Raw genomic sequence first — 25,371 nt, 5'->3', positions numbered from 1 at the left:
TCAAATGCTAGGTACTTTTTGGAAGCACATTTACATGCAGGTAAAAGTCATAAACTACATCAGCTGTCTTAGCAACATTCATTGGCAGCCAGCAACTGGTGATCAAGTGTCAACCTGAAAAAATGCAAGTGGGTATGTTGCCCGGCAAAAACCACTTTTAACAAGTTCATAATGTACACGCCTACATGACTGTGCACCACCGTCCTCCCTCAGTGTTGCTAACAATGGTAACTCAATCAAAGTTTCTGACATGGTTTTATAATTGTACAACTGAATTCTAGTCCAGACTCATATCCTAAAACAAAAATACCTCGGTCAGCGTTTGACGTTGCGGTTTGCGTGTGCCCAAGTAAATAGCATTATCCCTCTCCTTGTCTTTATAGGCCGCATAGCGTGCCCTGGCCTTTGTGCTAGTCGTACGCAGTGTACGGGCAGATGCCAATTCCGGGCAGGTGTGTATTATCGTGCTGTTCTGAAGGATTGTGTACATTGGTATGCACCATACACTGGTCAGGTGCCTGCTCAGTTCTTGACCCTGTCCAGGGCAGTCCACAGGACAGGACCTGCGACGTGGCCAGGCAAGTTGAGCATAGCGGCTTGGTTCAGCCCGATCAGGAGCACTTCCACACCAACATCCCGACCTGTCCTCCAAAGTACATGTAAAGGATGTTCTTCTCTTCATGGGTGACTTCGAATGAGTAGCCCTCACCAACAACAACATGCCAAGCCGGACCAAACTTCTTGTCCACAGTTTCCTTGATCATTCTTGCCATATACTACAGAGACACCAGAACACAACAGACACTTGTATAAGAGGATTTCCTGAGCATATTTTGGGCTTTAGTCTTAGTTTCAGATCACTGGAAAACGTACTGCAAAATTCTCGTACAGTAAAACCTGTAACTAAAGGCCACCATGACTAGCGACCAGCCTGGTACCACAGACCACTTCGTCAGGCACGGACGGTCTCGCATTCATTATGGTTGTGCGGTGCAAACCTCTAACTAAGGACCACCTGCCACTAAAGACCGCTTTCTCTGGCCCCAAGGGGTGGTCACAGGTTTTACTGTACTTTGAAGTACTTCCTCCGCGTCATCGAAATTGTCGCAGTTTCACTAGTGACTTGTCACTTGTTACTGACAACTTTATAGCTAAGCCATTCAAAACTTATTACACAGCATGATAGTCTGAAGACTAGAGTAACGTTCCAGGACAGTTGGACTGAGAGTTTTCATGCAGAGATGAAGTCCTCGTCGTCCCTGATGTCAGTGGATGCAAAAATATCGTTCCGAAATATTTGAAGGAAGGTTGAAAGTTGGTCGCGCCTCATCTCAAACGCGTCCAGCGCGCCCTCGTTTTCAGCATCACTGGTATACCATGGTACGGCACCTGCGCGTGCATCACTAGCACTACGTGTAGAGTCTACACGGCTCTTGCAGGTACAATCATGTACTGAGTGTCTCAGCCAGAGCGACAATTTTTATCGCTGTTGCAGGCATTTAGTTTGCTGACCCCTCGATGTTTCTCCAAGCGCTGCCACTTGTTCCACGAAGTCATTCTCACCCCAACTAAGGTAAAACAGTGACGAGGCTTGAGTGAATGGCCACAAGCACGAGAAATGTGCAGGCTGCAACGCCTGACTGATCTCAGCGAGTCGAAATTACCATCGCAGCGACATCAGCGAAGAAATTGCGTCTAATTCAAAAATTCCAGCTTCCAATAACAGAAAATAGAACTTTGCCGTCACCCTATACTGATGACTATCGCCTATGTCCAATTCCTTGCCTCTGGTACCAGTGCTGGTGAGTAAATACCCCGTTTTATATCAAAAGTCAAACTGCGACAATTTCGATGACGCGGAGGAAGTATCAATAAGTGCAGAGCAGGGAGTCGCAACAGCAAGGGAGACGAAATAAGACCAGAAATAATACCCGAAATGGTATGTATTTCGATCCCGGATTAAGCAGTTCTATGCATGTGATCAGTTGTCGATGCAACACACGCGATCCCGCAACACACAGTTGTGGCCATGACCTGGACCTGCGATGCCATACTAGTACTTTAAGAAGTACATGAACCTACATAAATCGGCCCTGCCCCAGGAAAGGTGACGGACCCGTCGCAGGCAGCCTGGAAATGACATTCGCGTTGTTTCGTGTTCCACTTGCCCTTGTTGTGTAACTAAAGCATTGACACGTTTCACTCGTCTTTTACGTGGACTCCCTGGTTGCAGTACGCATGGCATCACAGCAGTCATGTACCATCATCCGCCTTGTCCTGGTTGTGTCAGTCATTTCGATGGCGTGGGTTCAAATCCCACCGCTGCCACCATGTTGTGTTCGCCTGAAGCCACGGAGGAGTCCATTGTGGGACAAGACAAAGACTGATTTATTTACAACGAGCATGCATAATTATAGATGAGAGACAATATGGAGAGGGACAATACGGCGACAAACACTATACACAACAGTCCTCACCTCCATATTAGCTGCATGCTTTTCTGCAGCAGTGACACATAGTTCCATCACCTCTGTTCGCATCTCCTCGTTCATATCAGAATGCTGCAGATCAGAAAAATGGGTAGACAAGCCACATTTCTAAATCACTATGTATACTCGTACCTGCGTATCGTTCCCAAATACAGCTGTAATGACAATGTCATGATGTCATCATAACATAACATAACAGAGAGATTGTGCATAGACTGTAGTAGACCTACATAAAAATAAGAACGGCCTAGGCTAGGACCCCCCCCCCCCCCCAGTTCTTCGGCACCCGACAGTACTGTACAAAAACAATGCACTGAATGGCTACCCGGCATGGCATAGAGATCACAATAGTCGTGCAGTTACATTGTGCACCATTGCGTCATGCACTGTACAAGCAAGACAGAGCACTGTACATGTATGCTAAGTATCTGTACCAATCTCATCCGAATGCAGCACCTAGCGAGGTTCCCAGGCAGCTCAGTACAGTGAAGCTGTACCTCCAAGCTCACAGGGGAGTTCCTCAGGGATCCACCCTCGGACCTGTGCTCTTTAACCTATCTGTACGCAAATTGCCCTCGGCAGCATCTTCCAGCATGGTGCGCCAGTACGCTGACGATGTCGCCCTGTACCTAGCAGGCCGCAACCTACAACAAACTACCGAAGAACTGGCCCGAGATGTGTGTGGTATCAGGGACTTCCTCAGTGAACGAGGACTAATCCTGAATGCCAGCAAGACCCAGTTCATTGTGTTCCACTCCAGATCGAAAAAAGTATGCTCCTCCCTCCGACTAACCATTGACAATGTCTCAATTCCACCAGCGACCACCGTCAAGTACCTTGGTATGACCTTTGACCAGCACCTGACATTCGCTGACCACATCAGTGCCCTTGAGCGAAAGGTAGGCGACAAGCTAGCTGTGTTTCGTAGAATCCGTGACCGTCTAACAATTGATGCAAAGAGAACCTTCTACTGCGCGTTCATACAGGCTCAACTGGAGTACGGTTCCAATGCTTTTTATCACAGTCTGCAGGCTGGGCAACAAGATCGCTTGACTTGCCTCAGCAACCGTGCAGTTAGAACTGTTTTTGGTTATCCAAGGTTCTGTGACATTTCTACTATTCTAGCCAGATACCACCTAGCTTCTATCTCCTTACGTTTGAGATTCAAATTGTTCGTACTTATTTACAGATCATTACATAAGGTGTGCAGCCCGCTCTTAACAGACTGTTTTGTGACTAGAGTCAATGCCACACACACAGCGTCAATCACCCGCTCGCAGGTTACTCTGTCTCTGGCTCTTCCCCCGGCTAATAACCGCTATGGCTTGTACGCATTAAGCTTCTTAGGTGCAGATCGCTGGAATTCGCTCCCTGCTTCTGTTCGTATTTGCTCCACGCTATCAGACTTCCGCTCATCTATACAAAAACATATAGGGTACCCCGTAAGAAGGCCTTAGGCCTGTGGGAATGCCCTATTAAAAATTTAATAAATAATAATAATAATAATAATCCTTCTGGCTGGTACCAGCATGTGATGTTTTCCAGTGAATCATGTACATGTATACTGTATAATAAATCGATAAATGTGGACGTTCGCTATAATCAAACATCCTCCGTAATCCGGAAGAAATCTTCCAAACCACATCTGCTGCCGCCGGTGACTTTGGTATCAACAAGTATTAGCAACGTTACCTGTAACTTCGCATGGGAAGACGCAAATCCACACAATCAAGTAGACACTTCCAGTAACTGTTATAGATCGCGAACTACCTAGTTTGACCGCCTACAAACTGCCGCTTGAACGTTACCTGTATCCAATTTATAAACCTATACAAAGGCTTTTCTTAGGGTGCGTTCTTTTAATATTCTCTAGCTTCTAGGAGAAGAAGAAAAGAGAAGTCGAAGAAACTGGGATTATTCAAGAACGGGTCTCGAAGAATTCTGAGATATTTTGCACATGTCAAGCAAAATGAAGCGCCAAAGGATCTTGAGTGATGAATGTAGTATGCACGTGTGCGTATGCGAAAAGGGAAATGCGTACACTCATGATGAACATGTGGCTTTTTAGTCGTAGTTCGCATGCGCTGATCCCAAACCGCGGGAATCTCCAAGTTTCAACCACCTCTGAAGCTTGGAGAGCCTCCTAAAAGTCGGAGAGGATATAAGAACAGCTCTCGAACTTTTCGGAGAGTCTCCAACTTTTCCGAGAGAATTTAAGAACGCACCCTTACATTCACTAGTGACATTGTCCAGTGGAAATTTCATGTTATTCTGTTGTGGCCCGTGAAAAGCTTACATGTACATGACTGATTGTACAGCTATACATGTACAATACATTACTGTTTGTTTAAATTTGCATGCTCAAGTTTCTCTGGTTGTCTTACCCGAAGAAGTGGAAAGTTGAATGCTCGGCGGAAATCGCTTGCTGTGTCCTTGGCCTGCGATGCTGCTGCCGCCTCTCCACCTTCAGCTCCTGCAGCTGCCGCATCGCCAGCTGGTGCCTCAGCGTCCGCCATACCTCAGTCACTAGCTTCTCTGTTTGATCTAACCAACAACTGTTATGGACCCTTCTTTACGTTCACTGGCACTGCGGCCGGCCCAGAGGAAATTTCGTGATGTTGTGTAGCAGTCCGCGGATCAGCACCGTCGATTCATTTCTTTGAGTCCTAATAGTCGGTAAGTAACTGACCTGGAGAAGAACTCCGGAGCAGCTTCTTGATCCGTTGATCGGTACAAACGGGACATTTCTTGCAGACTGAAGACTGAAGCGAAGCGCGGACTCAGCGGCTAGCTGTTGTCCGAGTGCCAGTACAGACTAGACTCAGTCATATGCGGTGGGGAGTCGGGAAGTCGTCATGGTTGTCAAGGACAACTTCTGCCTATGGTAACTAACTAATGCGTAGATCTACTTATGAAGTCTTGAACCTCGAGCACAGACTCCCAAAATGGGAACGACTTAGGGGTCGTCCGCAATTACACTTCGGAGCTTCGGCTTCGAATGTGACAGTGTGTTTGGCCTCAAATCGCTCTAGTTTTCCATAAATTTCCAGCGGTTTAAAGATAAAAATGCAAATGCACGCATTGATTGCACCTAGCACCTCTTGCTTTCTTTGGCCTTTTCTTTCGCTTCTTTGCTGATAGGTTACCTTTTTTCCTTTGTCCAGTATCCTTGAGACTTCAGTCTTCTACCGCCGCTATGGCAGTGTCTATTGTCTAATGACAAGTAATGATGACTCCGAAGCTGAAGCTCGCAGTCCAGGCCTAGGACTAGTAAGAGTTCCTACCGGATCGTCGTGCTGTCCGTGTAGGTAAGTGCTGAAGTAACTAGTTTGTGCCGATACGGAAATTTCGGCCTTTTCGGCCGCCAATGCTGATGGCGACGCTGCGATGGTTCCGTGGGTTTGCAAGCACCGACGAGTGCCTTGTTTCATGCCCCGAGTCACGATTTCCCTGTTGGGCCAGGGCGGCCTTCACGAGTTCGGCAGGCTCTTTCGAGTGCCTTGCCAAGGCTCTGCGCTTAGCGCGTAGCAACATCAACAGACGGCTTACGTCACGTCATTGGGCAGGCCCTGACGAGTGCCTTGCCAATCTCTGTACCTACAACTAACTGGTATCCAACCCCAATCGATGGACGACGCGGACATGGCGGATATGCGGCGGCTTCTGTCACGACAGTGGGCAGGCCCTGTCGCGTGTCTTGCCACACTCAAACCATCCGTCCACTGTCGATGGACGACGGTCTCACCAGTGGGCAGGCCCTGTCGCGTGCCTTGCCACACTCTAGCCATCCATCCACTGTCGATGGACGATGGTCACACCACTGGGCAGGCCATGTCGTGTGCCTTGCCGCACTCTAACCATACGTCAATTGTCCATGGACGATAGTCTACAGTGAGCAGGCCCTGTCGCGTGCCTTGCCACACTCTAGCCACTCTAACCACCCATCCACTGCGGATGGACGATGGTCGAACCAGTGGGCAGGCCCTGTCGCGTGCCTTGCTACACTCTAACCATCCGTCCACTGTCGATGGACGATGGTCTCTACAGTGGGCAGGCCCTGTCGCGTGCCTTGCCGCACTCTAACCACTCTATCCACTATCCATGGACGATGGTCTCGTGGGTTTGCAAGCACCAGCGAGTGCTTTGTTTCTTGCCCTGAGTCGTGCCTTCCTGGTGTGGTCAGGGCAATTTCATGAAAAGCAGGAGTGCCTTTCCAATGTCTGTGCCTAACTCGCATCCACCCATGTTGGTGGACTGTGCGGTCATTGTAGATATGGTGGCTTCCGTCACGCCAGTGGGCAGGCCCTGTCGGGGGCCTTGCCACACTCTAACCATTAGTCCATTGGTGATGAACGATGGTCTCGTGGCTTTGCAAGCACCGGCGAGTGCTTTGTTTCATGCCCAGAGTCACGCCCATAACTTAATGCCGTTCTGCCATGCTCATATTGTTGTTTCGCAAGTACAGTTCTACCTGTGTTTGCTTGCTCCTATACCAAGCAGAATCCCGTATTGACCGGGAAATGTTCCTGCACCAAAGGGCTGTGGATCGAACGTACATCCCTGTGTCAAGCGGAATAATGTCATATCAGACCAGTTTCCGCTGCACCACGGGCGTCCGGTTAAGACAGGTTTACCTGTATGTAGATACATGGTTCTGGAAGCATAATCACGATGTCAGAGGTGGCTGATGCACCTCTGTGAGCAATGAAAAATAAACATCAAATGGTTGCCATTTGTGCAGTGCCAACAATGTACTGCCACTCCTATTGCTCAAGCACCTTTTGTGATAGCAACCTCGAAGTGGTGAAGCATATAACACTTTTGCTGTTGCCATACCTCAGTCTGACCTTCGGTGGCTGGAGCACGTACGGACACGGGCGCTCCAGCTATCTGCTGAGCGTAGTGCCAAGAGTGCAATGTCATGTACACTTGCCTTTGTGTACGCTATGACTTGTGGTATACTGCCTTCCACTACTCAAGTTAGTGCCCACCTCGGGTACCGCGAGGGACCACCCCCTTTTTTTGGTCTGGCCAGCCAAGGCCTTGCACGATTACTGCCGCATCCATAACTGGGATCAATTCATTGCCCATATGATATGTGCATATCAGCGCGGCCCTTTCCGTGCAACGGCAGGTCCAAGTAACCATATCTGTAATTTACTACTGTGGATAGCATTTCATCGTACGTATCCTGGAATATCTACGCACCCAGAAGGAATCTACTTACCGGTATATTATAGCTAGCAACCATAGCTAGCAACCAGATCAGTCTCGTACTGTTTAGTACTGATATGGCGGATACGCCGGTACTGCATGCACGTGTGCCTTGTGCCCGACCCACGATGTACCAGGCTTTCGTTACCAACAAGGGCTTGGCAGACGAGCTGAAGCAGCTGGATGCATGTCGTGCCACTCCCGTAATGGTGCAGCCAATGGTCCATACTACCAGCCTGCTCGGCTGTCGGTGGCCTTTCACGGTGTGCCTTACTTGGTACGCTTACGAGTACATTTGCATAAATGTACTTCACGTATAAAATATATACACAACAGGTATATACACAACAGGCACAAGGAGGTCTTAGAGTTTGTTGCAACTTTGAGTTCCTTACTCAATGAAATCATCATAGTGCTCCGCATCGTGTTGAGCCCTCTACCCTCGAAAAGACGCCTCTTTGTAAACAAATATACAGTTATGTATATTGTATAGAAAACTGCTTTCCTAGCGCAGAAGGAAATCAGTGAATATGTGATGTCTTTGTGTTCTCACCGTGGAGGAAGAACTTGATGACCTCCATGTACATTCACCCTTGTCTTGCCGTAGACGTCCTGTGCACTCCCAAGGTCCATGACCATGTTGTGCAATAGCTGAGTAAGCCATACATATACCTGAGATCTACGGATATAAACTATGTCCAGTTCAAATGACCATCCAAGCAGCCATTGGCTCCGCATCCTGCGTCATCTCTACCATCGGTGAGCACCCGAATATGACGATTATATCACCACAGGTCCCTGCAAGCTGGAGACCCGGTACGGCCACTGACGATGTTGCCAGCCTCATGGAGGCAATGTGCTATTTGGCCATGCAGGACATGTGTCACTCGACCGGCATCCATCCGGAAGTGGCTGGCGGTACACATGTCTACCGTTCGGCATGTGTTATTCACTCCGCACATGCACCAAGTGTCTGCATCGATCGTCTGCATTTTCCGGACATGGGCGGTGAAGGTAGTGATGTGCATTGCCACCTGCCTCATTATTGTGTGCGGTCTGGTTGCGGCACACCATAGTGCAAGCAACGATCCGCCTCCTGGAGCATCTCGAGCTCCAAGTAAACCTGCACAAGTCCGGCTTGTAGCTGGTGCAGTCCCTGGAATGTATGAGGCTCACCATCTCTACCATCACCAAGCCACTTGAGGCGCCTGAACGTGAAGTGTCCGGAATTGAGGAAGGCGTTCCCGCTAGTCCAGCTTCACAGTCGATCAATTCATTACAGTATAGTGCTTGCAGGATAGAGCTCCACAGCTTTGGCTGTGCAACCTCGATATATGGTCTCGTGATTCAATTGACAAGTCTCCATTACTGGGTCTGTCACTTTTCAGTCGGGGATGGCCAGCTAGTCACCTCACAGGTGCCATCGCTGCGCTACGAGAGCCCGTCAGTTCAGGACCCATGCACAGCAGCCACCCATAACCACATGACTCTGCAGGAGTTAAACTCCATTCATCTACTGCTTGTGGGCGGAGTGCCTTGGTCTGCAAGCCCCAGTGCATGGCATAACTGGAGTACCTTTGCATGTCGAGATTGATCATGTGATGGCTGTTGCTTACGTATCCAAGGAAAGAAACATTGGATACCTATGTGTCTGTTAGCGCTACCAAGAGTACATAACTATTACTATTGGCGCGACCCCGCTGGCTCCACCTAGTCGCCGTCAATGTTCGGGACATCGTCCACGACCCACACGACCGTCACGGTTTGCAGACAGCTGCAACTGCCTGTTGGACAGGTAGGTCCTTACACCATGTACACAGTTACATCATTGGTACAGATCACTTGCCCGATTTGTGGCCAGCCATACCCGCTACCTGGACCAGTATGTGAGTTAGCGCTCAGATCCTGAGGCCGAGGGCCAGGCTTCCTTGGACCTTCCGGCAGACCAGACCAGTGGGAGAATGCACTTCTGCACCCTCCATTCTGCCTCATCCTGATGGTTGGCGCTATTCACCACATATAGCAAGTGCTGTTGGTGGGTCCGGTCTGGAGTTCATCGCAGTCGGACCAACTCCTTAGCCACCCAGTGCGATGTAGGGAGGCAGTATAGACCAATTACCTATGCATCTTTCTCCTCTCTCGTCGACACTTCAGCTACGTGCTCAGGGCCTCTTGGAGTATTGGCCAGGCTGATGTAGCGACCACCCATTTGATGCCCGATGTCTATTACTGCTGGCCTGCCAGCACATGGAGTGTCATCAATGTTCTGGAGGTTCTGCAGGCTTGGAGACCCAATCCCAATTGCCTCGGAAACGTCTGACGCGGCACGTTCCCATGTAGATGGTTTTGACTCAGGCTCCCCGTTCACCTCGGAGCTTCGCAGTCTGTCCGTATTCCACTGCCATCAACTCCCGAAGGTACGTGTTGTGTTCGCCCTTGCCTCCGTCCGCAAGACAAATGTCTAGGGTTCCAGATCTAAGACCTTCCTGGTTCCCTGGTTTGCAAGGGACAAACTTCTTTGTCCACATTCCTGGCTCGAGGAGTACTGTGACATTCCATATTTTGACACAGCCTCGCCATGGTGTCGCAGTATTATTATCTGTGTCCGGTGCTAGTCGTTTTTAATTGACTGTCACCCTTTTCTCCCTTCATGTCTCCGACTTGAAGGGCACCTGTACATATGGTGTATCCTCGATACATAGCGTCATTTTTACTGTATATCAGGCACTCTGCGAGATGCCTGTTCCTTCCCTCCACATGCGCGCTTCTCCTTCGCACATAATGCTTGGCTACGCCCTTGCCTTGGTTGAGGTGGTGGATCACTTTAAAAGTCACACTGTCACATTCGAAGCCGAAGCTCCGAAGTGTAATCGTAGATTCCGCTAGGACCCGCAGGGTCCGACGTGGAATCGGGGTTACACGAGGAGTGAAGGCGAAGAATGTGACAGTGTGTTCCCGCCCATTGTGCTGGTGTCACCCACCCCTCACTGTCACTACTCTTGATTGCACTTTCATTTTGGTCGCTCAGAAAAGGCCAAAGAAAGCAAGAGGTGCTAGGTGCAATCAATGCGTGCATTTGCATTTTTATCTTTAAACCGCTGGAAATTTATGGAAAACTAGAGCGATTTGAGGCCAAACACACTGTCACATTCTTCGCCTTCACTCCTCGTGTAACCCCGATTCCACGTCGGACCCTGCGGGTCCTAGCGGAATCTACGATTATCGAAAGTAACTTTTTTTCCAATCCGTAGTAGCTTCGAAAGTGGGTGGGTGGGTCAAGGCCAGTTACGGATTGAAAAACTTCCGAAATGACACGTGCACGTGCCACGTGTACGTCTACGTGTACTAGTAGCCCCTGTTTTCCACGCGCGGCTGCGCGCGAACTGTCTACTACAAATATTTTTGTAGTTCTGGCAGTTTCTGCGCCCCCGCGTGCGCTTCCTTGGCTGCTCTTGGGCCGGGGATCATAAAGTAATTAGTTCGGCGCATTCGACGGCGAGTCGACACTTTCTATTTTTGAGTTTCACTGTCTCCTTCGTCCAGAGTACCGTCTTCCATGCACTCCTTTGAAGTCCTTCCGTCTAGCGCTGGCACTGACGACTATGTCCAGACAGGCGACGTTGTTTGGAAAGGCGGTGAAGAAGCAGCCCTTTTTCAAAACCGCTGGTGACTCTGATTATTACAGAACAATAAATTGCTTGTGGCAGTTGTCCTCGAGCTCGAGCTGTATTATGATAGTGCTGCTTGAACATTTCGGTGAACACCAATTAAACATCAATTATGGTAGTTGTAATACAATACATGATGTCACTATGACTCATGGACCAGCACTGATTGAGTTTGTTTCATATGTGTTGGGTTGTGTGTCCATCAATAATATTTTATTACGGACTGAGGGGGTGGGTGGGTGGGTGAGGAAAAATTTGAAGCTACTACGGATTGGAAAAAACTTTCGGTAATTGCGGACGACCCCTTATTTGTTATGGTCTTCTGATGCGAATGATGGTTTTCCAGAATTTAGTTGAATGTTTGGACTATCCGCTGAATCGATGTGTCGGCAGTGCATTTCCCCAGGCAGGGGTAGCCATGTGAACTGCATGCACAGTCGTGGTATCCGTGATAAGAAGCCAACTTTCACATCTCCCATGTACATGGGTACATCATAGAAGTAAAGTTTGTAGTTGGTAACGTTAAAGCTGACATGCGGCCCACTGGATGCCGCCTTTCCACCTCAGTACAACCGTTCCCACTGAGCCGAACAGAGTGTATAACGAGCACCCCCCCCCCCCCCCCGGGGCAGGTGCAAAAGGGGTAGCGGACGGCACACGTGTCGGAAAAACCATCAGTATAAAAATATTGACACTATTTTCAAAGCAGTGGTAGCAAGGAGCAATGGGATAAAATTCGGTTTCACATAGCTGTCAGTTTTAATGACATTGTCTAGAAATGAGGACATACTTTGGCCGCAGTGCAACTGAATGCAACTGAACGTCTGTAAAATTAACAAGCTTGACAAAAACAAACAGAAACGCAATCATCAGCACAGAACATAGTCTGTGTCCATACTCATGACTATTCATCGAATCTAGTTGAGAGTTCAAGGTGTACCACAACGCACAGCCTTGGTTCAACAGTGCTAATAGCGGTACGGCTAACATATCCAGAGCAGCCAGGACTGGAGCCACACCATATCCAGAGCAGCCAGGACTGGAGCCACACCATATCCAGAGCAGCCAGGACTGGAGCCACACCATATCCAGAGCAGCCAGGACTGGAGCCACACATTTTGTCCGGTCTACTTCCATGTATCACCATCCGCACTAGTAATGATAGCGATTGCCTGGTGGAAGTAAGAGTCACAGGGCATGCATGCAGAAGACGAGGCTAGCCGTTTAGTGCCGGGATAATCCATTAGCCTGAGAGCTTGGTACAAGACTATGACATTAATTTTTATCTGTCCAATAGCAGTACTAGTACATCTGCAGTGCTACTGAGAAGCTCTGAAGTGCAATTCAATTCAATAGCTTCATATGCCAGTATGCATCTCGTATCGGCCAGTCATTTCCATCGGTATTCTGTTAGGCTCAATGTAGTCATGTACATACTCAAACACTTCTACTATTTTTGTTCTTCGAATCTACACGTATAGGCCAGATCATCTTGCTGCATTCTACCGGCTACACTCAAGTAGCTCTCAATCTCAATGGCGTGTGTTTAGTACCGTCCCGAGTTTCACTGCAGCCATAAGCGCCATCACGTGAATACTTTGGCGACAGAATCAGCACCACCACTGGCGAGGTAGCCCTTGCTCGGATGAAATGCAACACTAAACACAGCTTCGTCGTTCTTCCTGCGATGTGCCGTCATTTCCTGGACGCACGCTCGTGATTCGATAGTCCACAAGCGCAGTGAACAGTCATGACCTGCAGGCGAGCAGGAGAAAAGAAAAGAACACCGTATGCTTTCAGGATCCATACGTTTGGGGGTGCTCACCGCCAATACTTGAACTAGGGACCTTGGATACAGTGATCATAGAGACAAGAAGCTGATCTTCACTGTTTTTCCCAGGGTAGTAGAAGATGGGGCTTTTGCCCAACCTATCGTCACCCGTGTATGGGATGTTCTACTCTACGTATCGCAATAGGCAGTGTTTGAATACTAATCTTGATTCGTTACTTACTTGTCCCGAAATGGTACTGAGTCCACCCAACCGACAGTTTACCAGTTGAGCCAGTGCTGGCTACTTGCCTGTTACCTCCGATATGTGTATGTGCAATGACAAAAGGGCCAGCAAGATTGCCCCTACTACTCTGCACTCAATAGATGTATTGTTACCTAATCCTAGTGTCGTGGACATGGGAATCCGGTCGCACGTCTAGCGGCCCCAGGGGGCTGGCCATGGAGCCGTACGGGTAGCATCGGATCAACAATTTGCACGACATTGTACATGTGCACAACATTCTGTACGCGCTGAGCGCGCCGGCCCGGTCAATCGACTGGATTTTTATGTTCACGACAGTACATGAAGTGTATTCACCTAGAACGCAACAATGCTAGCAAGGTGGGGGTGATGCTAGGCTAGAAATTCGTGCTGGTGCAGAATTACACAAGCTTGGTATGACCCTTGTGCGACCAACTGCCAGCCTAGTGACAGTAACTTACTTCCAGAAAGAAAGTAGAGGCCGGTAGGGTCTATAGACAGGCATGAGACCGAATCAAGATGTGCCAGCATGCTGAACATTACTTGTCCTGTAACGCATAAACAAATACAGGCAGTACAACTCCAGTCACCTCGGCGCGTAGTCCTTGAGGATATACTTATGGCGCTACCACCCAGGCCGCATTGCACAATGCACAACACTGCGTCTTCCCCAGCTGGGTGTTCTCTATACATTTTAAGAGGTCTGACACAAAAGAGTACTGGGAACTCAAGTACAATGTGAAAATTATGGTTTGGGTCCCATCGGTGGATGAAACCTGACCTTAAAAGCACCAAGATAATCAGTGCTGTGATCTCCATTGATGACATGCCTAGCATATAATTGGCATCCAATCATGTGTACAGCTTCACCCACATTCAGCGGCAGGGATTCGATTTCAATGGCCTGGCGAAAAATGCTCCAGAATCAGTACCAGTATGCTCTATACAGACTGCATTGGTCTGAGCAGAGTGCCTCTCTTCGCTGACATGGGCCATGTGAGTATCACAAGAGTGACATAGCCAGTGTCATGATAACATACCAGTGCGATGGTCTAGGTACACTATTCTCCGGTCATCCAGTCCAGCAATACTGAAACTGAGCGTAGGGTGACAGGCAACCTTGTTCACTTGGCAGCTGCCAATACCTACGGGCACGGTGAAGAAACACAAACAATCCGATGAAATGGTCCTGTTGAAGCCTCGTCTCTGACTTGTTGCTATTCTGAGTGTCACAACGGCAATTGCGTGTATCAGATAAGAGACCAGCATGTCATCACTCTACCCTTAGCGCATCGAGCAATGTCCTAGCAGTTTCCCAACACCTGACTTCACCCCAGACAAAAATGCCTTTATGAACCTTCTAATACTGACTATCGACTGCATTTTCGTTGAATGGCATGAAAAAGCACAAAAATCGGAAAATGAGTACGGGGGGGGGGGGCAGCCCCCCCCCCCTTTGGCTAGAACCCTGTACATGTATAATTATTGTACAATGATATACTTCGAAGCACTATAGCGTCGTACAGGTAGTAGTTAGTGCAGAGCTATGCTCAATATTGGAGTGGCAAAGCAGATGTCAAAGGATAACAAATACCACCAACAGAAATCAACACAACACACACCCGTAGCTAATCCGTATCAATGCACTTACAATGACATGCCAGGTAATAGAAGGGACAGGGAAAGTAGTGCTATCAGTACCAGTTCTGGGAGGGAAGTGGTAAAGAGGATGCCAAATGAACATACCAGTACAGTCATGCTGCATACAATGAAGCCACGGCACCTCAAAGGCAGGACTGGTGCATGTCGTTTTGCTTACCTGTGAAAGAGCAAACCGGTTTGCCAGCCTGATAGTCATACAGTATGGCTTGCCCTGACTGGTAGCTAACCATCAACTGTCCAGGCTCATTGTGTACAAAGTCAACACTCGTTGGAACCATAGTCTTGCCCGATTCAACTGCATGCGTCGGCGAAGGAAGACGGCATAAGCAGAAGAGAACACCAATGAGTTCACGCAAACATGTTTACTTCTTTTACACCTTTATATAGGGATACACAAGTTTCTGTGCAGCCAGCCGCAGCAAGGGTACCCTAGTGTTGAGACACTCTTCAAGCACATTCTGCCTAGCGGCACCACTTAGCTCACACAATTCTAACACGTTACAACTACTAGTACACTGATCACAGCGGTACCTCACGGTGCAGGCTATAGCCCAGTTCAGTAGTGCTGGGCTGCTGAATCACAGCCGGGCGATAGCTCCACAAACACGAACAAGGCCACTGCTCTCCAAAACTAACCAGCTCCCAAGAGCTTACCATGACTTGAAACCAACTTCTGAGCGAGACACCCCGTGGCACCAGGTTGAGATGAGCGGCTTGACCAATTCCACACGCACGCTGTACCGTCGGCTGATGCAGTCGCCACTAGCGGTGACACGCTGTGGACTGACATGTCCCAGATGCATTCATCGTGGACTGCCAGCACTGTGTTTCCATCTTGTACACCATCTACAGCAGCAGCAGCAATCCATTGCATGGCACAGCACCACAAAAGACCGATTAGTATCCATGTACGTAGAATTCAAATCAGGACAAATATTGAACTTATTCGCATCCACGAATTCAAAACTCCCTGCTCAGGACAAAATTTTAACTTAGCACAACACAATAATGCCAATGCTCCCATCAGGCACCGAGCTGGTACTTTATTCGACAAGCAGACATCACCTTCAGCATGCAAGAGTCTTGGTCTTCCAAACAAGCAGTACAATAAAACCTGTTTATAGCAAACTGTATACCGAACAACCACTGCACAGTCAAGCTTCAATGCAATTTGGCGGCCTGTGTAGATTGACTTAAATTGTAAATACTGGCGCTTACGTGCAAAAATGTATGAGTCTGCGGTTGCTGCGGCATCAGTGACAGGGTTTGACTCTGATAACAAACACAGTGCGAGGTGGGCTCACTCTTACCATACGGACCATACAGCTCCGAGCTTGCAGAGCAGACGTTCCACTGCTGTAGCTTGCCATCCAATCCGCCGCTGAAGCAATGCTGTCCGCTCGGGCTGAAGCCAGTACACAGCACTGCACCTCTGCAATACACATGCACAAAAGGCAAACCGACACAGGAGTGCCGTTCTATACACATCAAATAGCAGCGTTCAATGACATAGCATAATACACATACAGTCAATGGAGGCAAAAGAAGCTAAGTCGCAACTAGTTCAGTAAACTAAAATACACACATAATAATAATACTAACTAAAGGTTTAATACAGGAAGTGTGAGTTACGAAGTCTGAAGAAAATGTTGAACGGCCTCTGCTGGGATGACGACTACACCATAGCTCAGTGGTTAGAGCATCGCTGGCTACAAGCGAGGGTCCCTGGTTCGAGTCCTGGTGGTGACAGTCAATTTTTTCTTCAGACTTTTCCCGTTTGTCTCTTTCCCTCAAACCAGTCAAAGGTTTAATACTGACTAATTTTTCAAGCATAGCCAGACCACAAGATAAACAGTACACTGTTATCGGATGGTTCCTGGAAGCAAGGCTCACACGAAAAGTCGCTACAGAGAGAAACGACAGCACTCGTTGATAGTTATTCACGTGCCTAGTTACTTACTTGTGCCCGCGAAATGTGTGGATTGGCTCCAGTTCTGGTAGAGCATTCCTAAGGAGTTGTCAAACAAACAGGCAAAGAAGAACCCAAGCCGCCGTTTGCAAACAAACTTGTCAAAGAATGTGAAGAGTGTCGCCATATCTAGAAGCACCTGTGGCAACTCTACTATCTACGCTGCTGTCGGTCAAGTCCAGTTCCAAAAAAACTGGCCTCACCAGTGGCAACATCACACATGACTCCACTGGTGGAGATTTTCTGGTTGACAGAGACCTCGGCTAGGCACAGGATGGAGACCAAAAGCTAGCAGACACGTGAGCTCCCATAGCTCAGTCGGTTAGAGCGTCGTGCTAATAACGCGAATGTCGCAGGTTCGAGCCCTGCTGGGAGCACGCTCTTTTTTTCTTCGCCAGGTATCAGGTTGGAAATCAGGCACATGGTATACATCTAACTCCGTACAGTCAGACCTCGCTTATCCGGTCCTCTTTTATGCGGATCCCTCGCCATCCGGAAGAAACTCGTTTGTTACCCATTTACAGCATATGCCATGATACAGTATGTGTGTTCGATTATCCGGTTCCCTCGCCTATCCGGATATTTTTGTGGAAAACGGATGTGTGCGGTTAAGCGAGGTCTGACTGTATTTGACAAACCTTTTGCCAACGGGCTGCTTCTCCAGATTCCAGAGTTTAACCGTGGAGTCCTCCGATGCCGTCAACATCATTAGCTCGGAAGGATGAAAGACGACCGATCGGACACAATCATAGTGACTACAGTTTGCACAAAGAACACAAATATCAGCAGATACTCGAGTCACACATACAGGCGGACTTCCAAATCACCGGTGCAAGCCGAGAATGTTATTACTTATTAGTATCGTGCCGTGGAAGGAAACATCCTACTTCTGGGACAGGTGATATTCAATGGTCAAATGGAATCTGAATCATACCGAAATATGAGCACCATGCTATAGCTGTGGAATTGCATTCACAAGGCAGTAATATCTATAAGTATTGTACCTGTGCAAGGAGAACTTTGGTGCCCACACTTTCCTCGCATCCTCAATGGCAACCTACAAACAACAAAACACAATGGTTAATGTCACGAGAAGAGAAAGCATAGCTGTATTACAACACGGCATGGAAGGGATGAAAATGAAGGCATTGGAAGATTGGAAGGCGCAATGGAGACCACCGCCTCGCAGACTGATAACCACGCAACAACCCGAAGAAGGCGAATATTCCACCCAAATCCTCTATTCAGTGCGGGTGGCAACCTGGATTACATTTTCCATTATAGCCTAATAACCGTATTACCTGCTCTTCCAGGGCTGATGAAGATTCCTGTGTTAAACTAACAAGATCAGCTGTGTTCATGGCGTCTCGATCACCTGCAGCAGCAGCAGAGAGTAGGGCAGGAAGACAAATGGAATTACTCTGCAAGCACTATGGCATATCGCCGGCTGCTTCCCCAGGGCACCACATGCAGGGCCGCCAGAACCGGTCCGGTTGGTCTGGTTGTCACCGGACCAACTCTGGCTCAGGTCACCCCCTGGGATTCGTCTAAAACCGGGGAGAAAAAATTCTGGGTACATGTACATGATTGCACATGTATTATCAATCATGCATACATACATGTATGGTCATGCACCCATACTCCCCAGGGAATAAAATACTTTCAATCTTTTGCATAGCAATTTTGCTACGCAAAATCAAACTCCAATAGCAATTCAAAAATGTTGCGTAGCAATATTTTGCTTCAACACTTGACAACCCGTCCTTCTGGAGAGCTGATCAGAGTGCAAGCTCAGACCACAAGTACACTATGACACCTTAGTTGCAACCTAGCCTGGTGCCAGGATGCATAGCTCAGCACTTTCGAAATTTCGTGCATCTAATTTCATCCCTAAGACTTAGTAACAGACACACTCGCCATGTACACTGTGCATCACAGGGTACAGTTAAAATCAATATGCATCACAGTTTTCTGCGACACATTTCTGAAGTTGCTTCGCACCTCAGAGGAATTGTGTAGCAAACTGCGATGCGATACCGGTTAAATTATTCCCTGCTCCTATAGTAGGCCATACATTGTGCATTGATATCCATGCAAAATTATTATCTGTAGTGGGCTCTGAAAACTTTTAAAAAGGCCAAATCCTGCTATTTCCGACCGGAATTTTCCAAAAATGCCCGGGGAGATGCCCTGGATTCCCTCAAACCGGACCAACTTCGCCCGCCTTCCGGTGGGCCCGACATGGATTATCACGACGTCAACTGTGACAAAACATCCCACCGTGCCCTGGAGCTATGCACCTGACTCGCCTGATTAGCACACTGTCGTCTGGTTTTCACCTCGTTTAATATCAGACTGAGCTTCCAAAGCCAGAAAAGAAGAAACAACTAATGGTATGCTCCATCAGGCCTTGAGCTAGCACTATTGACATTATTCACATGATACCATCAACGACTAATCTTTGAAAGGACTTTACTGCTTCCTTTGGCCGACTTACCGTAATTCCAAGCCCACGGGCCTATATCCGGATATAAGCCCACCTCCGTTTATAAGCCCATGGGCTAATAAACAGACACAAATGCAACTCACGTGTCAAGTAGAATTTTTCACAAAATGGACTCTTCCTACCATGGTACAGCAGTTCAGTGCAGTTTACCAGTAGAGTATGGTAGGCCCACTATGAGCACGGACTTGCACTTTTTCGTGAACCTTCAAAATTCGAATATTGGCCCATGGGCTAAAAAACGAACATGTTTTACTGGATATTTTATCCCCAAACTGCATTATTTCACATATAAGCCCATGGGCTTATATGCGCGGAATTACGGTATACGTTTTTAGAACTTCACTTCCACGCCAAAAGGGTTTTTAAAGCAATACACTCGATGCGATATTCTAAAATTTGACCTGGCCACGCCGAAAAGCACTGCGGTGTCGGATTCTCCCATCGGAAGTATAGAAACTTCTTTCCAGAAAAAATAGTGCCTGGGTTCGAGGGAGTAAAGTCACTATCCATAGAGGGCGATGGTGTTCCTATGGATGTGGAAAACTCGGCCTCCAGCCCAGTCACACGCGAACCGTGATTTTTTAAATTTATAAGTGCAGATTCAACACCATTTAATTGATCCTGATGACGTTCAAGACCGAAAAGGTGAGCAATAAAGAGGATTTTGAGCGAATGGCAGTGCAAATTGGGTTGCAGTGGTTAGCTCAAGACATATTCGGTTTGAATATGAAGCTGCAAGAAGCGTCCAAACGAATCTTGTTATGAACAAAGACGGGAGAATGTACTCACCAATATTAATTCCAGGTGAAGAGCGTCTTTGACGGTTTGTCGCAATGAGTGTACCATCTTTCGCATGCCCAGGCAGTAGATTTCCAGATGCTGGTAGGTGTCCAGGTGGGAGGTGGTCATTAAAGCTGGCCAAGGGGTCAGCTCCAGCCGATGCTTCAGCGTGTGAGAGGCGGTTGCCAGCACGTGGGCCAGGGGACGGTGTCTCGGTAGGATGTTTGTGATCAGCAACACCACTACCGTGACCAATGCACGCGCCATCAGCACTACTCTGGCTACTACTCGATGGCGGCAGCGGCGAGTCTTCTGTGCTCAGGCCCCTTGGCAATAGCCCTAAGTCGGACAGGGTCTTGGTGGGGTCATGTGATGATGCCGCCGCCGCCGATCGTGGACTCTTCGGCACGGTGGCGTCAGATTTGGGCTCTGGAGAGCGATGCGACGACGAAGCGGCCGCCATCCACGTGGGCGGCTCCTGAGATAGCGCGGCTGAGAAGCGCTCCTCTTCTCTGCCGCTGCTCTCCTCTATTTCGTCCGCATCCTCATCTGCAGGATACTTTGCATCCGGCGAGCCTTTGCGGGCTTCATTTACAGCTAGCGAAGCTGGGATATCACCGCATACAGTTTCAATCATATCTGCCCCAGGTGGTGATGGGGCTGGTGCAGCCACAGACCCTGAAGATGAAGGTGATGTGGTTGCTGCCGTCAATGAAGAAGATGGTGTCACGTGCGGCAGTTGACCAGGAGCAGCACCCGTAGGCGATCGGGCTGGCTTGAACTCTGTTGCAAAGTCTACCATTCCAGGTGGCCTGAACAGTGGGGAGCGGACAAAGCACATCAATTTCCCGAGTGTCAGGTGCTGCTTACTCAACACAGTGTACATTATCCTGTAAGGAATAATGAGACGTAGAACCCCATAACCAAATGTAACACGAGTGGGTCGCACTTTTTCCTCACAAACATATGATGCTCAGCTCAGCTAGTCTAGCAGGTGGTCTTGGCTCTTGTCCTGACAAAATACACGTACTTTGCAAACGCTGCATATACCGGCAAGAAGTGGGACATCAAACAATACGTACCGTTCCGTGCCGGGAGGTGGTGATGCCGTGGTGGCGCGACACGCAACATTAAATCCGCTCAGGTTGCTGTCCGATGCGCTAAACGAGCAGCTGTTGGAGCGCGTGGACAGTGAACGCGAGCGCATGCCATCAGCGCCGGCAAACCGACCAGTGTCGGACGCGGCATTGAGCACACGGCTGCGACACACCTCCCTCACCTCCAGCATGCTATCTGTTACTTTCACCTCTTGAAGGTACCTGACGAGAAGTGTTGCAAGACGAACACAAAGGCAGTACGTGGCCGATATATCAATGTGGCCTATGCCAGACCGGTAGACTCTTCCCCACAGTTATCACAGCTTCTACCGTAATGGTACTTGCTCCCATGGCATCAACAGAGACCCTTAGGCACTTCGAAAGAGCCGGGCGCCACACACAAGCGCACACTGATCCATCCATCAAAACAAGTCACGACTGATACGTTCCCTCATAGCTCAGGAAAACCTTGACCATTTGCCAGTTACAATAAGCTGCTGCAGTACACCACTAACCAGGGATGATACGAAAAGCCGAGATACAGTGACAGTATACTAGTACTAGTTGCCCGACTTACTGTCTCAATAGTTCACGGCCAGGCCGAAGTTTGTTGACTGAGCTACCAGGGACTGCCGAGGCTAAGACACACGGACAAGCAGATCACAACAACAAGACAATGTGAAATCATGCTATACGTAACATCGCCGCCACACCGATGATCTGATGCTGTTCCGATCACCCAAGTCACACACAACACATAAGTGAAGTGGCAAGTGGTGACCCGCATAATCATACCTGAGTTATCCGAGGAACTGCTGCCGCCATTCAAGTCCTCGCACAGCGGTGCTGCTGTGCCATACTTGAGCTGGTGATACTTTAATCTGTGTGCAGCGAAGCAATGCAGGATAGCGCCAACAGTTTTGTACTGACATCACGGATATGTTGCAATACAAATACCGTAAAGTCGCGGATAAAAGCCAGGTTTGCATACAAGCACATCGCGGATAAAAGCCGGGTTTGCATACAAGCACATCGCGGATAAAAGCCGGGTTTGCATACAAGCACATCGCGGATAGAAGCCTGAAAATCAAACGGGTCAAATGCATATAAGCCTGTCGCGCGTAGAAGCCTGGCTTCTATGCAAGCGCGGACCGGGTAGGTCAAGAGTGCATGCGCTATATACAGTGCATAGTAAAACTGCCGCCATACTGGTAGTCAGTTGTAGATCTACGCGTGTCGCGCGTATAAGCCTGGCTTCTATGCAAGCCCGGATCGGCCGATGTGCATACAAGCCTGGCAAAAATATCAGTGGTGCATATAAGCATGGTTTGCATACAAGCCTGGTTTGCATTGAAGCCTGATGCAGAAAGCGGCTTATGTGCTTATAAGCCCGGCTTTTATCCGCGACGTTACGGTAATAAAAATTAATATTAATCATGTTGTGAAGTGCTGTTGTACTGATTTGCAGGAGTAGAGGCCGCATTTTGTAATGATTTGCTTTGGGAGTGTTTTCGATCATGTGCGACATTGAAAATGCCATGACAGCGGCAAACTAAAACAGCTCTGCCCCTCAGTAACAGCCAATGTATCCATCACAAACCACATGCAAACAATCACCTCAGGAACCTTCCTCGTAGTGACCTGAGGTTGTAGGCTTGTACAGTTGTAGCACCATTCAAATCTGTAAAGGAAGTTAGTTGTAGACTGCACCGCCTGGCTAAACCGTCCCATCGCCGCTACAAACGTCATACACTCCATTCGAAACCCCCTGTGCTCATGTACCGCCACGCATACATGTCGTGTACATGAACTTGTAGTATTTGTGCACAGCAACGAGTTCCCCACCTACAATTCAGTGCAGGACAACTGAACCTGCCGCTAAGGCTAGCAGCGACGAGGGAGCACAACAAATAGCCAGGGCTGGAGGTGCACAACCGACCGCTAATGCAATCAAAATAATAATTATTCTAGCGATCATTCAATAAAAAAGTTCATACCTTTCCTGACGTAAGGCGTATTCCAACATCTTTATTCTCCGCACCAAATCAAACTTCAGATTCTCTTGGCCGCGCCTTTCGCCCTGCAGAAAAGCCAGCTTGGCCTGAGAAAGCACCGATAAACAACGCAGTCTGAGTCACATAACATGGCATTTTTTAATAATAATAATTATTATTATTATGACCATGTCAGGACATAGGCAACTAACTAAGTTCATGGTGAACATCGGAATGAACAAGAAACGATTTCACAGGCACATTTCAATGCAACTTGGTCAGACAACGTTAGTTCGGTCGTGCAACTCATTGCTTTGCGCCGCTTGCTGCCGTACCTGTAACTCTGCGCGTTCAACGTCCCAGCGTGATCGCTCTCGCTCAAAGCGCGCCCATTCGTGCTGCACGAACTGCAGAACACCAGGCAGAGAATAGGATGGGCTGTCCTCGTCCAGACTGCCGCCACCGCCGCTGAGGCTCGGAAGGTTCTCCTCCATAGTGGTACAGCGTGACTACTCCCCTTCTGTCCAGCCTAGGCCTTCCACCAAACAAGAAACCACTGCAACACCGCTGCGAACGTTCTCTCCAAATAGTTGAGCGCGCAAGTAACCCGTTGAATGGTCTTCACAGACTTCAGCACACGACACTGCAAGTGCAACTGCTTCAACAACTAGCAATACCTTCCCGGTATCGGAAAGGCAGCGTGCACGAGATCTCAGCTAGCTGGCTGTGCATGCTTGCTTCATGCGCGTGCTACAAAAAGAAAGAAAAATTTGCGTTGACTCGCGATGCATGCGGTACAACGATGTGATTGTGAATACGTAGATCTCCTGACAGCCTAGCCTAGGCGCCTGTTGTACATATTTAGACAGTACTGTCAGTAGTGTGTTACTACACAATGACTGTACTTGTACTGTTGTAGTGCGTTAGCAAGTACTGTATAAGCAGAAATATTTGTCTGGAATTTAATTTCGTCTTTTTCGTCCAAGGAGCTGTTGGACTAAATTGAATGTAGGACGAATATGGATTTGTCCAGCTTTTCTATACACTCTTATGATACATGGACGTTCAACCGGACGAACTCCTTTTCTTTGCAGTTGGACGAAATTATTGACCGACGAAATTTTCTGCCTCTACAGTAGTTACTTAGTGGCACATGTGATGATGTGTACTGTGTGGCTCGCACTGTCGCAGCAGGTGTAACAACGCAGGGGTGGTGGAGGGGGCTGTAAGTACACTGCGTAGACAGTGTGCGAGTTGGAATCCGTTCGTAGGGCGTGTCTGTTAGCCTTTCATTCCTGTCCGCATGCCTTTGGGGGATTGCGGTGGTTGTGTCTGTGCTTCTCTTTGGCACAACTTCTTCCTTCTCTCAGCTCGTCAGCTGCTTCAACTAACTTATGTCATACAAGCAAGAGTACATAAGCTACCAGGGAGCTAATGTACTCTTGATACAAGTGATACCAAGAGTATCATAAGCTCGGGTAGATCACTAGTATTCTGAGTCTCTCAGCTTGCCTTGGCGCTACTCGCTGAGTAGATTCTACCCATGCGTTTTATGCGCGAGCGTGGTCGGCCAAGCGGCAAATGGACGTTGTTGCACAATAATGCTGTGCAAGCATACAGACTCAGTAGAACTGTCCGACTTGTATTCGGGGAGGGTGGGTGGGTTGCTAGAGTCACATGCATGATACCTTGCCAACTGCAGTTTTACCAACATTGCACACAATCCACACTGCACTGAGCCAGGCGTTTCTATTCGGACTGTACATGTACATGTGCGCCAGCTGCTGAAAGTATTAGTTTAAAGGAAAGAAAGAAAACAAACAGGTGGAATACAGTAAATAGCGGGTGTCGTCCGATGTTCGTAATTTCGAGATGCCAGTACATGTGGATCTTCGACACAAATGTTGTGCTTCAAGCCTTGCAAGTGTAACTGTGTTACATGTATATTCCTGTTTTCGA

At 48.4% G+C, this 25,371-nt stretch overlaps 2 protein-coding genes and 1 non-coding gene across 3 annotated transcripts; 1 reads left to right on the top strand and 2 right to left on the bottom strand.

Annotated features, from left to right (window-relative positions):
* LOC135814275 (dynein axonemal light chain 4-like) lies at positions 1-5,279 on the bottom strand. The gene is made up of 3 exons (XM_065327375.1): positions 4,874-5,279; positions 2,478-2,561; positions 1-776 (listed from the first exon to the last, which is right to left on the bottom strand). Exons 1-3 carry the CDS (start codon positions 5,003-5,005, stop codon positions 612-614), a joined length of 381 nt encoding a protein of 126 aa, XP_065183447.1. The 5' UTR covers positions 5,006-5,279; the 3' UTR covers positions 1-611.
* Positions 5,280-12,051: 6,772 nt separating this feature from the next.
* LOC135814260 (striatin-4-like) lies at positions 12,052-24,126 on the bottom strand. The gene is made up of 16 exons (XM_065327358.1): positions 23,748-24,126; positions 23,416-23,519; positions 22,214-22,299; positions 21,996-22,056; positions 21,404-21,640; positions 20,331-21,133; positions 18,337-18,410; positions 18,040-18,092; positions 17,674-17,790; positions 17,027-17,074; positions 16,377-16,498; positions 15,721-15,912; positions 15,224-15,361; positions 14,445-14,549; positions 13,866-13,952; positions 12,052-13,126 (listed from the first exon to the last, which is right to left on the bottom strand). The coding sequence occupies exons 1-16, from the start codon at positions 23,904-23,906 to the stop codon at positions 12,957-12,959; spliced, it is 2,556 nt and encodes an 851-aa protein (XP_065183430.1). The 5' UTR covers positions 23,907-24,126; the 3' UTR covers positions 12,052-12,956.
* On the top strand, positions 17,339-17,412 carry Trnai-aau (transfer RNA isoleucine (anticodon AAU)). Its single transcript has one exon. It is a non-coding gene; the product is annotated as a tRNA-Ile (tRNA).
* Positions 24,127-25,371: the final 1,245 nt, after the last annotated feature.

The sequence above is a fragment of the Sycon ciliatum genome, chromosome 4 (assembly GCF_964019385.1).
Source record: "Sycon ciliatum chromosome 4, ocSycCili1.1, whole genome shotgun sequence".
Classification (NCBI taxonomy): Eukaryota; Metazoa; Porifera; class Calcarea; order Leucosolenida; family Sycettidae; genus Sycon; species Sycon ciliatum.
The sequence above is the reverse complement of the archived record's forward strand: the minus strand, read 5'-3'. Positions and strand labels throughout refer to the sequence as shown.